Source organism: Falco naumanni, chromosome 5 (genome assembly GCF_017639655.2).
Source record: "Falco naumanni isolate bFalNau1 chromosome 5, bFalNau1.pat, whole genome shotgun sequence".
Classification (NCBI taxonomy): Eukaryota; Metazoa; Chordata; class Aves; order Falconiformes; family Falconidae; genus Falco; species Falco naumanni.
In genome coordinates, this window is record NC_054058.1 from 46,896,066 (window position 1) to 46,914,543 (window position 18,478).

Below are 18,478 nucleotides of genomic sequence, written 5' to 3' on the forward strand. Positions count from 1 at the left end.
TCAGTTTTTCATGCATAAATTTATGGTATTATTACTCTCATTAGGAAAACAACAGTCAAGGTTGCAAAGTGCAAAAATAAAAGGTAGACAATTAATTTCTCCACTTTGATTTTTATTTTGCAATGTTTATATGCTAGCAAAAGCTAAAGCTTGAGACTAGTATTTCTTTTTCTACAGTATGGTTCCTTTCATACTGATGATTGGTATAATCACTAGATGTCTATTTAAGCAATAATATTAATGCATAAGAATATTGGGTTTTGTGTTATAAAAGTAAAAAAACAATTATTCAATTAAGATTTCAAGAGATTTTCCTAGGTCCCTTTTTTCCACCTGCCCCAAGGCCACTGAATAGGTATGAAGCATAGCTGTGTCCCCACATACCACAGAATGATACAGTTTGTGAAACAGCACTACATTGATCCCAAAACTCATTTGCACATTTCTAAATTACATTGAACTTGCTATGTCAAACTATTATACCTATTTTATTTCCCATAAGAAGGGGACAAAACAAAAAATAAATCAATGGGCTGGTTGTGTCTGAGAAGGCAGACACAGAGAACCAGGTTTTACTGACCTTATTATTAGAAATATTAGAAAATCTGTGTCCTTTTTTAGAAACTATGTATTAGTCACGGATGACAGAAGAAAATCTGGTGATTATGTCAGAATCTGCAGATTTAGGATTCTTACCCGCTTTTTCTAAATAAACTAATTTATTTTTTTTATATTCAAAACAATCAAACCTTGATGTCCCCCTGAAGAGGCAAACTTAGACCTGACTTGTATCAGGATTTCATAATAATGTATCCAAGTTATTAAGACCAAAATCGGATCCTAAGTACCTCTCCACTGGGAAAGTATCTGCTTTATAACAAAAACTACCTTCAGATGCCCTATCACACCAGACGTTTAGATGAGCTGGAAACTTTTTCTAGAAAAATAATTACACAAACAAGCTCTGGGCTCCTTCTGAAATAATATAGCACTCTGGAGATATATACATTTCCCCATAGCAGTTGTTTTAAATAGCAATGTTTGCTTCTCTGTAATAGCAGTAAAGATCTAAAGGTTTGTCACTCTTAATATATCTCAGTAAGATGGGAGCTTTTTATCTATGAAGAATCATTTACATTCTTGAAATTTAGCACATTATTATTTAAAATAAGGTCTCTAAAAATTGTTTTAAATCTGGTTTTAAAACTAAAAGAGTGTTCTGTATGAGCAAGCATGGGCACTACAAACTCAGTGTGGACATTTCTTTTCAGAGTCCCAAATTCATTGTAGCTATAAGTGTATTCCCACTTCACACAAGGGTCAGGTATATGCCAAGCATTCTGTACAAAGACTACATACCAGTTAGAAGATATGTTACATAGGGAGGGTTTGTAGAATGCATGATCAACCTAAAAATCTTAAGACTCTCCATCCCTGTTATTTTCTCTTGTCTCTTGCTGGCAGGCATTGCCATGGTGGGAAATACTTAGCAAATATGTAAATAATGGGCATAGCTACAAAGAATTAGTGTCAGTACTGAGAAATTTAGTAGAAAATAATTTCAATGCCACAACAAATTGAGAATTACTTCTGGTTAACCTCATTTACTATAGAAACAATAGACTTCATTATGTGTGCAGCATTTTGAACAGAAATGCATTGCAGTTTGTGCTAGCTGTCAAACCATCATGCACTACATCTGAGGATTTGCAGTGTGGAAGAGTCACTTGTTATTTCATGTCTGAAACGGAAAACAGTAACAGCATTTTCACAATACCATATATTCGCTTGTACTTAATAATGAACAAAACTTACTTCTTCCCATTCTGATGTGAAGGAAGGTGTTCTCTCCGAATTCCCTTTGGAGCACTGTTGGCTTGGTGTGGGTTCACTCCAGTTGCTTCGTGCCTTTTTGTCATTTGGTGGATGGGTGATAAGATTAGAATCAGATTTTGAAACATTTTTGCACAAATGCATTTCAAGCAAAGTCTTTGGTAAAGATCGTATTCTCCCAAGTGTACATGCTCGCTCCACAAATCCCCCAGTGGTAATAACCCATTGTTCACTTATCCTTGTTGATGGGCCAACCAAGGTATGATTTTCTGCTGGTTTAGTTTTAGTATGGAATATGGTTCTGTTCACAACTGGTGGCTTTTTTTTCTTAACAGGAGGATCCGTGTTGCCTTCCTTTCGTAGCTGCTGCACTGTGCTCTTGCTCAAAATGCTGTTCTCTAGTGGACCACTGCACTGGTTTGCTTTGCTGTACAGCTGGAGTGGATTATCAGGTGGGTCACATGCAGGCGACGATCCATGAAGTAAACCTGCAAACTGTTCAGCAGGGTGTCCTTCAGGAAGCTCACTTTCAGTGGATGTTTCTCCCTGGCACAGATACCCTGAAACGAGAGAGTACCTTGTAAAAAAACAGGGCAATAAAATACTGCAAACAACAAAACCCACACTCTCTGCAAAAAGATTTTTGTACGCTACTTGGTTTTTTCTTATGTACAGAAACAAAAGATACTTATGCCATGAATTGATTTATTAGTCTCTTAAAAAACAATTCTCTCCTTAAACTTGACTGTTTTATCCTGACTGGTTGAAAAACAGCCAAAACCACTTAGTGCTACGCATAAATTCCAGGAAAAAACAAATTTATAAAATAAAGTAGGTCACTGCTATTCCATCAACTTGATGGTGTCTCTTTTAATTTGTTATTGAGCTGGAATGTGTACAAATTATACAGTTTAGTATGATGAATTAGCAAGCTAGTTTGTAGGTAGTAAAACACATGAAGAACTAGTATTGTCAGGAGTATTGTTAGTAGTCTTTCTTTTATAGTCATTATAATAATAGTGAGTTTACACTATGATGCCTTTTTACTGACAGTCTTTAAAGAATAGATCTGAGTGTTGTTTTTATTTCTGGGAACTTTTGAGAATAGATGCAGAGTAATAGTAAACATTGGAGAAAAAGAACAGGAAATCAAAGCCTTTCTGAAACAAGTTTTATGTGCAATTTAGCACACACACACACAAAAGTAACTGCATAAAAATGCACTTTTTGGCACAATTCAGAGTGGATTATTAGAAATTTATAGGTTTTCTTATGCCTGTTGCTGTAAGGACTAGGAGGAAGAAAAAAAAAAATAGAGACACCTTTTTCTACCTGTGCTGCTTCATTTGAGGTATTGCTGTAGGTATTATCACTCTATCCACATGGCACTGAGTTACCATATTCTACTCAGAATAACTGTGTCCCTACGAACAGTTGCATTTCTATAACTACCCCATTAAAGTTAAATACATTCATCTCATTTTTGCTAGAATTTGTATGTTCATATGTAGACTCTAACTGCAGGACTGTACGCACAGCACTAGCTACCAGAAGGAATCAAACATAGCATCATGTCATAATCTGCAAAGAAATTGAGCAGGTTCCTCCTATTTGCTAAAATGTCTGCTAGTAAAAAAACCCCACAAATCTCAAAATATCACTTCTAAAAAGAGATAGTATTTGATTATATGAATGACAGAAGAAAGATTTTGGTGTGTACTTCAAAACACCATCAGCTCTTTTACTAGTCCGCAGCTTAAAAATGTAAAACTACATATTCTTCTTATTAATCAAAATATCATGATACAATTTCTAATCAAGATTAGAAGCGCAACCTAAGAAAATTTACTTTTCTTCTTTGGGAAACAACTGACTAGAATATAGACTTAACCCATTTTGCTGCTAGAAAGATGTGGGGTGTTATGGCAAAAGGTTGAATGTGGGACATGCCAGAGCTTAAGGAATCAGTAATGTCAGAAAGGTTGGTTTGGGGAAAAAAAGGCAGGGGAAAAGGAAGCCATGAAACATTCTCACTTTCTTTGCTTTCTGAAAGTTGTTAAATTAATTGCATGCCAGCAATTTTGAAGGTAAACTTAAAATGAGAAATTAATTATGTAAATAAGGATTTCCTTTGGTGTTTTAGCCTTACATGAAAAACGCAGTAGCTGGGATTCTTGATCCAGGCTGACATCTCATTTTATGTATCTACATGGGTAAGAAGTATGTAAGCTCCCAGCATAGCCAGGGATGAGATTGAGAAAGTCGGTGGATCCTAGAGAGCGATACCCCTTGCTGTATGTTGTGGCTGGTCAGCTGAATCACTCCCTGTACTCCGTTAACTGTGTTGACTAGACTGCTTGTGACTATAACGGGAGACAGCATCCAGTTTGCATTCAGACAGCTACATTTAGATGTCTTAATCATGAACTGAATCCTGTTGTGCTATTCCAGGGATGTGTCTTACAGCTGTCTATTGAACTCATGTAAGAGTTCAATGTTTTTGTCACGACAAGACAGGAGAGAAGAATAAATCAGGAAAAAGAAAAGCTTACCTGGGCTGCAAGAATTTCACTAATATCTACAATATCATCAATAATATCTTTCCTACATGTATACTACTAGATGAAATTGCCCAACAACTATTAGGATCTAAAGGTATTTGCTAGGTTCATGTCCTTTAAGCCAAACTCTCCTCATTCTCAAGACAGAGCTGGCCCATCCAAACAATTACTGGGAATGGTCTCTGGCCCCAGCTAGAACTTGTGCGATGTCTGGGTACTGTCTGGGTGGGTATTATTCAGTACCAGCCAAACTTTACCAAAACCCACAGAACAGTTTAACAGTGCAGATTGCCAAGCACCAATGTTGTCTTATGCCCTGATTTTGTTCAGTTTGCTGCTGTAAATAAAAGATGTTGTTTCTGAGAACTCCATTTCTCTGTGATCAGTAAATACATGTAGTGACCACTAGAAAGAGTGTGTGTGACTTTCTAGCAATGGTGCAGTGATAACATCAAAACATTACTTTTGGTTATTTTGTTAGTTGAAGTGGCAGAAGTTTGCAATGTATTCAAAGACTAAGTATAATGTATGAACCTTTTCAGCTTCATTGTTCAGTACAGTTATTGTTGTGCATATGTAAGTACACATATTCTAATACAAGTATAACTCATGCTTAAACTACCCACACAAACACTTTAAAGAAGCCAGGAAAGATGAAAACAAAGGTTCCCTGTGCAACCTTTAGTCTTCTTATGTATTAGCAGCATTGTATTTCACTTTTTATATCATCACCTTCATTTTAAAAAAAACCATCTGCCTGTTTCATTTAGTACTCATAATGAAGTTTGGTCAGTGGAGAAGAAAATCTTCAACATTTTACATTCTCCTTACTCAAAAAGAGTGATCCTACTACCTATTTACTGCAGAGCATTCACATTATTCTTTCAAGATCAAGCTATTCAGCAGCTCCTCGGAATTTTTATGATGCCCATTACCTAAGGGGTTTACAAATACAAACTCATGTATCTCTACAGGGTGAGGCTGTAATGTGATAAACATCCTAATTTGATAAATGGAAGATAAGGCACAAGGAGATAATGCTGAAAATGTCCACAAATTTTGGTCATCCAATTAAGATTTGCTTTGTTCAGAGTACTGAGCATTGTATAAGTATTTTCAAGGCACACTTGCTATTGACTTCAGTAGTTCTGTAAGTCAGACCCCTAATGTCTCAAATTCAGCATTCAGAAAAACAAGGACCACTGCTATTGCCTACTTGGATAAAGTTTGGTCTGTCTTAATCAGGATAACAAAAGCTCTGGCAGAGATAGTGTTACCTGCCACATTCAACTGCCTCAGCTGTCAGTTCTCTTCTTTGATAACTTTTGCTTTAACTAAGAGCTTTGTTAATTATATGACAAAGAAAGCAAAGGTCTCATAGCTATGCCACCTTTACCCCATGATTTTGAGCAATGCAAACCACATCTATATCGGCAATGAAAAAGACTGGGGAAAAAAGTATGTGGTCATGATAACGGTGAAAAAGCAAGCTGCCTTGCATGCTGCACTGCAGCCCTAGAACAGGTTATCCAGACAGGTGGCACCTCCATCCTTGGAGGTTTTCAAGGCCTGGCTGGGAAAAGTCATACCTGATCTCATGATGACAGTCCTGCAACAGGAGGATGGACTAGGTGACCTCCAGACATCCCTTCCAACCAACACTTTGATGATCCAATTATAAGTCTGAAACTTTTGACTTCTGAATTGGTAGCTGTTAAGTCTAAAGGCTCTTTTAATACAGATTTGTATTATTATTTTAGTTTCATAATGCAGTTAATGAAGGGTACTTACTTCCTTTTAGAAGGACACTTCAATATCCTTGCTAAAATAGGCTATTTTATTAAAAGCTAAGGAACAATATTTAAGTAATTGCCCATATCTGAGATTGCTGTCTTTTTATTGTTGCATATTTCTTCCATAAATTTTAAGACAACCAATATTGAAATCAGTATTTCTTCTGAGGCTTGGTAGTGATGCACAAAATGTGATATTTTATGTATTATTTTCTGGTTTTAACCATATCAAAATTATTGTTGTTGTTTTGAATACTGCTATGCATTGAAAAAAAACCCTTTAATTGTCTATAATGATGATCAATGTCCTGTGTGGTTAGAATTAATCTTAAATCTACTGATACATCTGAGAAATTCAGACTTTCCATTCCTATTGTGTTCTATCCCCTAACTTTATCATATGCTTTTGAACCTTTTCATTAGATGCTTTATTTTTGTTTATTTCAACCAATTTAACTGGCACTAAGAAACGACATGATAGGAAATTACATTGCATAGATCTATACTCATCAACAGCAGGTTGATGATACCAGCTTTGATTTCTCATAGACTTTGAGTAAGCCTTCTGAGAACAGACTTTGAGAAAGAGCATGGGGATACCACAGAGAGAGAATAGGTGGAGAAGTTCAAGTTCCTGGATTGAATCCCAATGGAGAGAAGCTTTCTGATTATGATAAATTACTTTTATCTTTTTGCAAGGACATTTATTTTTGTAATCTTAAAAAAAACCCTCAAAACCCAAACCAAAAAAAACCCACAAACAAACAGAAAGAGATCTTGCTTTCTCACCAAATACTGCTTTTCTTATCACCTTATCTTTTCACTTGTAAATAGTATCCTAAACACTAAATCATAAACATGTGTCATTTCTACCGATCTTTAGTGGTATTACAAGTGCATGTACAGTTCACCCACCTGAGCGGATTACTTCTGAATATCACAGTGATACTGCTGCGTGTGTATGTTGCATGGAAAATATTCACATTTGGAACCACAAATAAATTCAGTTCTGTCATAATCTCAAAGCCACAGATACATATTGCTATTATCACCAGTTTATATACAACCGAAGTGGCATTTAGGCAGCAGATTACAATTCAATCAGCTACTTATTTACACACTGGTGCACACCAGCACAGTTGCTTGTGGTACATATATAGAACTCTGTGGAATATCATTTCTCACTTTCAGTATTTAAGAATTACAATTTACAGATGCTTCATCAAGCTCATGTATCTATTTTCTGAATCTGACACCAAGGCTGCAGAGCACATTAAGAAAATCAGGAGCACACTAAATACTGTGAATTTTAAGTTGGAAATCAGGTTACTCGGATTTGCATCTCAAGAGATTTCATGTTCAAAACTAAAGTACATTCAGGAGAAAAACAGTTGTTAATAATAGTAATGAAAAGAGCTGTAACAGATAGATTATAACGACAGAGTTACATCTTTAACAGGCATTGCTGTTGCCATGGAACAAGTTTCTAATGTAAAAAATCTACTAGAAATTTGTTCTATAGCTATGGTAACAACTGTATTGTGACACCTGCACTATTATTCTATTCAAGTTCTGTTTTCATTTGATCCAGAGGGATGTTTTTAGCAACACACTCTGCACATGTGTAATATTTGCCAAAAAAATGTATTCTCAACTCCCTTTTCCACACACTCAGTTGATTGATAAAACTAACAGTCACAGTTGAGTAATATTTGGAGAGTTCCCTCTCATACAAGAGCGGTTAGCAAAGAAGTCATCTCATTTTCACGGTAAAGATTGCTTTGGACACACCAGAATACATTCAGGAGTGATGGTATCGGTTGTATGGCCAAAGTGATATCATAAAATGAGTTGATCAGCAAGAAAAGAAGTAAGACAGAAAATTCATATTATTTAAAAACTTAAGTAGCAATATTCAGGAAGGCATTATTTCACGCAGCAAACAACGTGGTGCTCTGACTAAGCTCCAGCTCTGTGATGGCAGCATGTTGGCTGCAGATATCTTTGATGAGGCAACGCAATGTTTTCTCACTCTAGTAAATGTTATAGCGAGGTACCATGGATCTGTGTGGGAGACATAACAACACTATTACTAAGCAACTAATAAAGGCTTCTGCTGTCACCAGCAACACCACAGAAAAGGAGCAACAGTGTCCAGGCAGATTATTGTTTCTGCTTCTGCTTCCTCCCAAATCTAAAGAAACCACCAGAAGGTTTGCAAGTTTGGTGCCTGCAGTCTCCAGGCTTTGTGCCCGGGTCCCATTACCAGCTTCTCAAAGACGCACAGTCCCTTACACATCACAGTAAAAGTCTCTGTGGATTATGTGTTTGCTCTTACCAGCTTCCTAACTGCCAATCCAACCCCTTAACATTGCAGTCTGCCCTTGACTGCGTACTGAAGGATTTTACTGCCTCACTATCACTAACTTGGTAGTTTCACTGTCCACATTTTACTCATCGTTTCACAATGACCCATCAGGAACTACAAAAGGTAAGAAAGATTTTTGGGGAAAAACAGTTCCGTGAAGTTTTCTGAACGTTGCTTGCCAGCCTCTAATGAAGAAAAAAGGTTTCAGTGAGGAAGGATATTAGCTGGTAATTACTGCTAGTTCTAACTACATTATAATACTGAAATATAGTTCTTGCTCAAAATTTCAGCAATAGCAGTGTAATCTGGTGCAGAGTTAATTTTCATTCTTATAGAAATGTAGTGACTCTCCCATACATTTTCAGAAATTTGTTTTGATACTCGTAGAGTGTATTCTGTATGTGAGAGAGACATAATGTAATTTTTACATAGATCACATAAAGGGTTAATCTTTAACTGCAAAATTCAACCTAGACAAAAATACAGAGCTGCAGCTGCCACCTCCATAATGCCGTTTCCATGAGAATTTCTTTTTGTGTGACTATATAAGGCATGGTTCCTAGATGTCTTAATGACAGACAGCCTCTCATGAACCACCACATTTACAGCACAAGAATCTGCCTTATACCTGCTCATCAAAATAAGAATCCTTCAGAAAACTGAGATGTTAACATGTTTATTGATTAAATATTTCAGGCAGAGAAACAATGCTCAACATCCTCTAGGTGAAACACTGGATTAATTCAACATCCGTGTTCAAGCTAAAATTCTACTAGAATATTTCAACTCTACCAAGCAGCAAAAGGAAAAAAACACTGGTATTTCTTTATAACACAGAAGCAACCTTTCATAAGAAATTCTGAGAAGTGAATGGAAATTCATGTGAAATGTAATTTTGCAGAAAGATCACATATAATTGCATTGAGAAATTCTTTGGTAATCTCTTCTTGCAGGAGAGAGCTAGCAGTTGAGTGGGCTGTGGCTGTGCTCAGAAAGTATATGTTAATTTGACAATGTAGTACAGCAGGGAAGAGTAACAGAAGAGGAAAATTTGGTGACACTTAACCAAAATCAGTGCAAAGCAATATGAATGTGACAGATGAGCTCCTCAAACCATATCCTTTTTGTTGAAGACTCTAATGAAATCTTGTTAATTGTTCTACTCCTGATATTTCACACACCACATGCAAAGAAGGAATGACAAAGTCCTCCACCAACTGAGAACAAAACTTACTAACTGTCAAAGCAAAAGTGACTGGAAAAATAATGGATGGGTTTTAGAATGCTGGTTCCAAAAAGAGATACTGCTCAACAATTTCAACACTTTTATTTGGAAAGAAGGATTTGTCTAAGTAACAACTAAATTAATTTGCCTAAGTAAAAACAAGCATGAGACAAAAGCAGAAAGGATACAAAATACATGTTCTGGTATTTGCACTGATCATACATTTCTATCTCTTCCTAACATTGTTAAAGTATATATTTCTGGTCTCAGCGGTATTTTTAAGATGCTTAAGATGATACAAAGTAGTTTGCCTCTTCTCTCCTCATTCCACAAGACCATCTACGCTTTCATCTTAGAATTATGTTTCAAAGACAGCAAGAATGGAATAAGTGTTTTTACAAGAAAGAATGTAAAATAAAGCCCCCTCCATCCCAAATGGCCTCATTCAACTTTTACAAAATTGCTTATTAGGCAGTAGAAACAAAGCTGTAAGGACATCAAATGTATAAATATTAAAAAATTCTAGACAATACCTCTAGCTGTAGAATTATAGTCCAGTTCTAGATGTAGATACATGCAGTCATGGAAGACTACATCCATAACTGCAGTTTTTCAACTCTATGTGGAACACTTACTGAAATTTTATATAATCACTTATATGCAATTGGTTTTAAAATAATCACTAAAAATCATAGTTTTTTCATAGTCTTTTAGTAAGCTTGCAACTCACTACCTCTTCTTTGTTATAAATACTGGGTGGGGAAAATGAAGGAATAAAAAATAGGTTCTCTATATTTATTTTCCCCTAATGATTTATTTGGGGGTTGCAAATATAAAAGAAAAACCATATAAATTATTTTGAAAAGTATTTACAGAATATAAATGATCTTAAAAAAAATCTAAATTGTTATGTGCAAAAGAATTTAGCTAAGAATACTGATTTTCTAGGCAGATTGACAATCTCTAAAAGATGTTTACTTTTCACAAATAACTGTAGTTACTTTAAAAATGTCACACACAGGATGCTTAAAAACAGATTTTGTGAAAAGAAGTGAAGAGGTTCAGGTGACTAAACCCAGACATATATGGCCATTTTAGACACAGTAGGGTACCCCAAGGTGACTGCAAGGGCTGACAGATGTGACACACAGCTTATTGGAAACCTGAGTCTTTCTGGAAAAGCATCAAGAGGTCAATAATAGTATCTGGAGTGTCCAAATTGGTCCAGACATCTCTTTTTAGGCATTTGAATTGTTTCTTAGAGGTTCAAACGGTAGAAGACAATGAGCACTGATGGTAATACCCACGTAGACAACGTATCTCAAAGAATCCATTACTGTGGAATAAATAATTGCATATGTGCATATACCCCACTTCAAATGACTCAGATACACTTACCTTGGATAGGAACTGAAAAATTGTTAGCATTTTAGGTAATGATTGTTGGATACTTCTACCAAATTAGCCATCAAGTTAAGAAGCTGGATCACCTAAGTGGAACACATCATGAAAGGCTGGCTGACCTCAGATATCCACTCAGGACATTTTGGAAACATATGTTCATTCAGAACATGGAATTAACCTGCTATGAATTAACTATGACTGCTAGGAGAGTCAACATGTAGCTAGGAAGCAGGAAAGCACTTGTTCAAGTTCAGATTTAGTTGTAGGGGGGAAAAAAGCATTAGACTACAACAAGTCAGACATGGTAGAGCAGTGAATGAATTCAGAAGACAATTTTCAACTTCCAGAATCCATCACAAATGACACTTTTACTAAGCTCTCTTACTAAATAAATAAAAATAAATGAAAAATAACAAATATTATTACAAAAATGTGTATGAATTATCTACTGGTTGCTGGTCAGAAACTCTCACAAAGACATTTCCTTGATATTTCCACATATAGGTCAGTATTCTTGGTTAGAAACAGAGGGTCTGCCATCCATGTTTCTGAATGACAGAATTTGATACAGAGGCACAGTTTAATCCAATTAAAACCTCACATAACTGGTTGAAAAGTCACACAACTTAAGTGCTGCACATAGAAATTCTGAATTATTTACCTTCTGTTAGGATCATGTGAAAGTTAGAGGACACAGTCTCACTTAGTGAATAGCTGTGGCAACAGAAAACACAACCACCCACCCTACTGCTCTTCAGGCAGAAGGTATCATTCATTGTAAGAACGGCCTTTGTTCTGCTTAAGGCAAATCGGCTGTGCTAGGTTGGGTAGTGTAGTTGAGTTCATCTGGTTTATTTTGCTTGAGATGGATTAGAAATTTCTCACAAGGCCCTTCTGCTGAAGCTAGATCCGGGGGTGGCTACCTATGAAAGAAGTGCAATGACAAGGAGGTGCTGGTAACATCTTTAGTTCTACAGAATTCCGCCATTCACAAAAGGATAAAACTTCTCTGCAATGTAAGAGTCAGCTTTCCTCTCTGAAACACATTAGGTGGATCGCCCACTAAGGTACCAAATATCTCTGCTTTTCAAATAGGTTACATCTACTGAGAATATTTTCTTAGGTCGAATAATGTGCATGACAACTATAAATATTAGCATGGTCTAATAAAGCAAACTAATTTACCAAGCTAAAAGGATTTAAGGTAGTATAGCTTTCAAAAACATCCGCCAGGCTCACAGACACGCATGAATAAAGTAGTTTAAGAGTCTAGGAACCGTAAATATGAAAACACAATGTGAGTCTAAGGGATCAGAAAATACACTAATATTGGTGGGCATTATCTTATTATAGGCCCATAATTGACAGCCCAGATTTGGCTCAGGTAACAGTCTGATCAGAATATCAGGAATAGTAGGTTGTAGAAAAATCTTGATCAGAAAACCCTATCCAGTTGTTGGCATATCTTTAGTAAGTACATGAAAGTTCTTTACTGTGTAATTAGATACTTTGGACTTGGAAAGCAACTAATTTTCAAAGTTACCTAGTTCTTATCTACAGTGTCAGAGAAAATAAATGCTTCGAGATAGGTTAAAATGAGTTCATCAGGTCCTGAAACCAGAAACGTCTGAAGCAAGACAGGCCTACAATGTTATTATTGCTTCATTCTGCTCTAATTTGCTTATGTTTCACTCAGTATGGGGAAGACTGAAAAACATAAATAGTTACGTTTAACTGTGAACTAAGGACTCAGATCAGTTAGATCTGGTCTTCCTATCATATATGTATTTCTACTATTTAAGCAAGTGTCCTTACATTTCACCCGAGGAACAGGTGAGGAGAAAATGGATCACTGTGATCTTGTATGTAGATATGTAGATGGGCAGAATCTGCATCAACAGGGAAGTCCCATGCAAATACCAGGTGATCTGATACATAAACATACATCTCCTGCAGACAGAGTTGTGAATTCTATCTTGATTCACCTCTCTCATAACTAGGGATTCCCATTTTCAATTGGAAATATCAGATGAAGCTGAGGAAGATGTCACTTGCCATAACGGATTCTCAAGAGAGAGAACTCTTGACAAATGGCAGCTAATTGCAACTAGGAAAGCTCAAAAATAACATGGAATGATCCATATTTAGAAGCTGTAACATGCAACAGTTTAAAGTCATAACATAACATAACATAAAGCAGGATTGTATAGCTGAGAGGGCAGGGATAGAGGAGAAACAAAAAAATAGTAGATTTCCTAAAAGCTGTGTACAACTGTGACTGCTCTTCAGACAGGATACTATGAAGGAGACACTTGTATGAATGCAGAGAAATAATTAGGGGATCACCATCATCTAAGTTTTTTATTCTTCTTTAGAAGAATATCCTAAAAATCTTTGTAGAATGAACCAACAGTCAGAAGACTTATATTTGAAATGATATGGTAAGCTCACCTGTCTCCTTCAAAGATCAGGGGAGCTGAGACTGGAAATGACAGAGATGGCAATTTTTTTCAATGGATAGATCACAATCTATTGGACCTCCTTGGATCAATCATTTTATTCCTAATCCAGTGGATCATCAGGACTTTCCTCTACTGGGAGGTCCATAGGAGATACTTGGACTTCCTTTGTACTGAAAACAGCAAACATTGAAGTTCTGTCTGCAGCAATGGATTTGTCTATTGGCCACGCCAGTGTTTTGTACATGTCAAATACTGCTTATGAAGGTATGTGAGCCACCATTTGCCTTTTAGGTACAACAGTCCCCCATTCTTCTGGCTCTGATTGCTGTGGTCAGTCAGAAGCAGATGGCTCTTCCTATTTATGGTGTGGTTCCCGACTGAAAAGTTTGTATGGGTAAAGTGAAAGAACACACTATATTTCTCTTAGCTGTCTCACGGAAAACTTAGAAATGTTGCTTTTTCATTTCACATGACAACAAACTTTTGAACCTCAGTATTTTTTGTAATAGAGGTATCCCCCAGACAATGATTTCAAACACTTCCTCAGTATTGGATGTCATAGTCAAAAGTTTCACATTTCTCCTTTGAGTTTTTATGATGTCTCTTTCTTTTGTCTCTGTTTTGGAAAGGGACTCACTGTCAGCAGTTACCTATTAATTTTGGTGAGTGACCTGCTTCAAACTGTCAATTCTGGAATACTTGTTTTCAGTCACTACAGAAAAATGGTCTGAGCTCTTGGACTCAGCTTCCTTGCACACACTCCTTTGTTTCCTGTCTCCACTCTCTCCTTCTCTTTTCCTTTCCCCTCTTACCCCCAAATTAAAGAGGAGTTATTACAAATGACAGAGTGGCTAAGTTCTTCATCAGTCAGACATACAACCACAGTAGGAAAGAACAGACCTACTGTTTTCTTGCGTGCATCGTTCTGTAACCTGGGTGCTAAGTTGTCTCTTACTTCCATAGATTAACACATTGATATTGTGTTTAAACCTCAACACGTCTTTCTGCAGGGTATTTCTAAACTGTGGCCTCCACCCACCCAGTGCTACCCAAACCATTGTCTTGTGTCTATTAAACTTCAGCCCCGCTGCTCTTGAACCCATTTGAGAAGTTTTCTAAAAAAGTCACCTTCTTGGTCCATTGTGCTGAGTGTGTTACATGCTTTGGCTCTCACTGTTACTTTTGAGGTAAATTGCGGCATACAAATTATTTCTTAATAAACATTCAAAGTCATCAAATAATCAATTCCTGTCTTTCAGGTGCTGGCAATGCTCCATTATTACTGTTTTCTTATTTTTATTTCTGCTGAGAAGTCATGTAGCAGAATTTAATTGTTCCAATATTTCATGATTCAAATGAATTGTAAAACAACTGTATATTTCAATTACATTGACAGCTGTAGAAAAATTAACATAGGTATACATTATGTTGCTGAAAAAGGCAATTTCCTGCATTGCCTGAAGCCTGCTGTTGCTGCCACACAAATTGGTGGAAGTTCAGGATCAACATGCTTTAAAGTAACACTGATTCTTCCAGTGTTTTCTTTGGTAAAAGTTCTGCTCCAGCAAACTGTCTAACCTACCAAACACACTCGAAAGAACTGAGTATGCAGAAGGAGTTCATTAAATCAATCATAATCAACAAATAATTGCAGAAACAATATTACAATTGTTTTGATTACCCTATTCTTCATTTGGAATAAATTGGAAATTGAATGATCACAGTCTCCTGAGAAATTTACACAAGTCACTTTTACCTTTCTTTAAAAAAAGCAAACAAGCATCACTAGCAGCTCAACATATCAGACAGCACTGTATCAGATACCAGAACAAAACCTGGCAGACATTTTTTCTTTTTTTTTTAAAAAGCTTTTATTATCAAAATAATGAGAAATGAAAACATTTAAATCACTTTTCTGATTAAAAGTGGGCAAACACTGTATTGCTCTTCTTTTGTAATAACAGGAAAGAAAAAAAAAAAAAACCAGAGAAGGGAAAAGAGAATAAGAGGAAAAGAAAGGAGCCATCCGAAAGACCAAATATTCTAAACCTAGAAAATTCTAATGAGATTCTCAAATTATAAAAAACTTTTTAATGTGAAAAGGGGTTTTATGATTTTTACTAGTTTTCAAAAATCTCATGAAGATACAAAGATGAAATTCCAAGTATTTAGCCAATGCTTGTGTCTTGAAAGCATTTTCATGTAAGCATCTAAAGTAAAGAAGCACAGTCAAAAAAAGTCAAGATGGTCACTCCTGGAATAGGTTACCTTGAAAATTATAGTATTATAAGCACTTGAGCTTATGTTATTTTTCTGCCTATATGCACCAACCTAAATGAAACAGGGGTGATGAGGGCGGTGGGAATAAGTGACATGCATTGGGTATTTCCAAAAGTGCAAGGAGTGAACTACCCACTGGGATACCTATACTGGCCTCTTGCTAGCCCAGTTAAACAGGTAATGGAATTTTCTTCAAGTCTTTAGATGGAAAACATGGCATTAAGCAATTAAAATCTTCTCTGCTCAGAGAATAAAGGGTGAACCAAAATTTAAAGTAATTGGGATAGGTACACTACTGGTAAATAATGAATCTGTGGAGAGAAAAGAAGCATATAAACTTTTTTTTTTTAAAGCAACTTCCTTTCTTCCAAATTTCTCTGTGGATATTTATTACAACTTGGACAAACTTTAAGAAATAAAGCCCATCTACAAGTACATGAGGAAATATGCTATGCGTTTCTAAACCAAAATTAACTTGAGAGATATGAAATTGATCAGTGAAGAATGAAAGTAAATTTTAAGTGAAACTTGATTTAAGTTCACCTAACCTTGCAGTCTGGCTGTCAATAAAAAGACTGTAAGTCTGTAATTTGCAAGTGCCTTCCAAACATCTCTAATCAATCTTAACTTTAATTGTTTTTATCATTTTATAGCAGCCCAAGACATGCAGTAATCACCATAGAGCAGTACAGAAGTCTGAGTCAAAGTAACTGCCTGCTTCTTAAAATTGGAATCTTCTACTTCAGCTACAACATACTTTATCCTAAAGCCAAAACAGCAATGTTTTACCACATGAAAAACAAGATTCAGCATAAATCACTGATTTCTAAGATCTGGTAATTTTTAGCAGTTTTTGAAGTCAATTCATTGATAAAGACTATTAAAATAGAAAGACCACTTTGTACAACTTTACTTTGCAATTCTCAGGTAAAGAATTGCAGAGCAATATGATTTTCTCCCTACATGGCTAACCCTCTAAGAATTCCTGTTGACAGGTAAGAACTCTAAACCTTTTTGTGGTATGAGTTCTCCTTAATTTATCTTAGAATCACATAAACATTTAGCTTGGAAAAGACAATTGACATCATCAAGTCCAAGTGTTAAGCCAGGACTCTTCCGCCACCTCCCTCATTACCCTCGGGTGGATCCCATCTGGCCCCATAGACTTGTGTGCGTCTAAGCAGAGCAGCAGGACACTGACTGTTTCCTCCTGGACTGTGGGGACTTCATTCTGCTCCTTGTCCTCGTCTTCTATCTCAGAGGGCTGGGTACCCAGAGGAGAGCTGGTCTTACTGTTAAAGACTGAGACAAGGAAAGCATTAAGTATCTCAGACTTTTCCTCATCCTTTGTGGCAATGTTCCCTCCAGAATCCAATAAAGGACGGAGATTATCCTTGGCCCTCATTTTGTTTCTAATGTATTTGTAAAACAAATTTTTGTTATCTTTTACAGCTGTAGCCAGATAAAGTTCAAAGCTGGGCTTTTGCCTCTCTGATCTTACACCCTGCATAACCTCACAACTTCCTTACAGTCCTCCAGAGTTGCCTGCCCCTTCTTCCCAAGGTCATAAACTCTCCTTTTTCAACCTGACTTTCAGCCAAAGCTCTCTGTTCATCCAGGCCAGTCTTCTTCCCTGCCGGTTTGTCTTTCAGCACATGGGCATGGCCTGCCTTGGAACCTTTAAGACTTCCTTCTTGAAGAATGCTCAGCCTTCCTGGACCCCTTGGCCCTTCAGGACTGTCTCCCAAGGTAGTCTGTTGACCAGGCACTTAAACAGGCCAAAGCTGGCCCTCTGGAAGCCAGAGTAATGGGGTCAGTCTCATTAAAGCTGATCCCCTTCCTTACTTTTTCAAGAATCAAAAAAATCTATCATCTCATGATCACTACAGCCATGGCATCCTCTGACCACCACATCTCCCACCGGTCCTTCCCTGTTTGTAAACAGCAGGTCCAGCAGGGCATCTCCCCTGGTTGGCTCACTCACCAGCTGTGTCAGGATCTTGACAGAGAGACTGACTCAGAGCAAGTAAATATATTTCATCTTCATTATGGGTTTGGAAGTATCACTGCATAACAAGATGTGACACATGAATAGTGAGGAGGTGATTTTGCCCCTCTACTCCACTCTGTTGAGACCCCACCTGGAGTATTACCTCCAGCTCTGGAGCCCTCAGTACAGGAAGGACAGGGACCTGTTGGAGCGGGTCCAGAGGAGGGCCACGAAAATAATCAGAGAGCTGGAACTCTTATATGGACAGGCTGAGAGAGCTGGGGTTGATAGTGTGGAGAACAGCAGGCTCCAGGGAGACTTTATAGTGGCTTTTCAATACTTAAAGGGGCTTATAAGAAAGACAGAGACAGACTTTTTAGTAGGGCCTGTTGCAATAGAACAAGGGGTAATGGTTTGAAATGAAAAGAAGGTAGATTCAGACTAGATATAAGGAATAATTTTTTTATGATGAGGGCAGTGAAATACTGAGAGAGATTGCAGATGCCACATCCCTGGATATGTGCAAGGTCAGGCTGGATGAGGCTTTGAGCAATCTGATCTA

The 18,478-nt window shown here is 36.9% G+C and overlaps 1 protein-coding gene across 7 annotated transcripts in view; it reads right to left on the reverse strand.

The window, feature by feature from the left end:
- Window positions 1-18,478, reverse strand: part of ANKS1B (ankyrin repeat and sterile alpha motif domain containing 1B) — a 441,782-nt gene that overhangs the window by 222,929 nt on the left and 200,375 nt on the right. For all 7 annotated transcript variants that reach the window (XM_040595970.1, XM_040595966.1, XM_040595969.1 and 4 more), the window contains exon 13: window positions 1,816-2,393. In XM_040595970.1, the coding sequence (XP_040451904.1) occupies window positions 1,816-2,393 (578 nt within the window). The remainder of the gene's footprint in view (window positions 1-1,815; window positions 2,394-18,478) is intronic.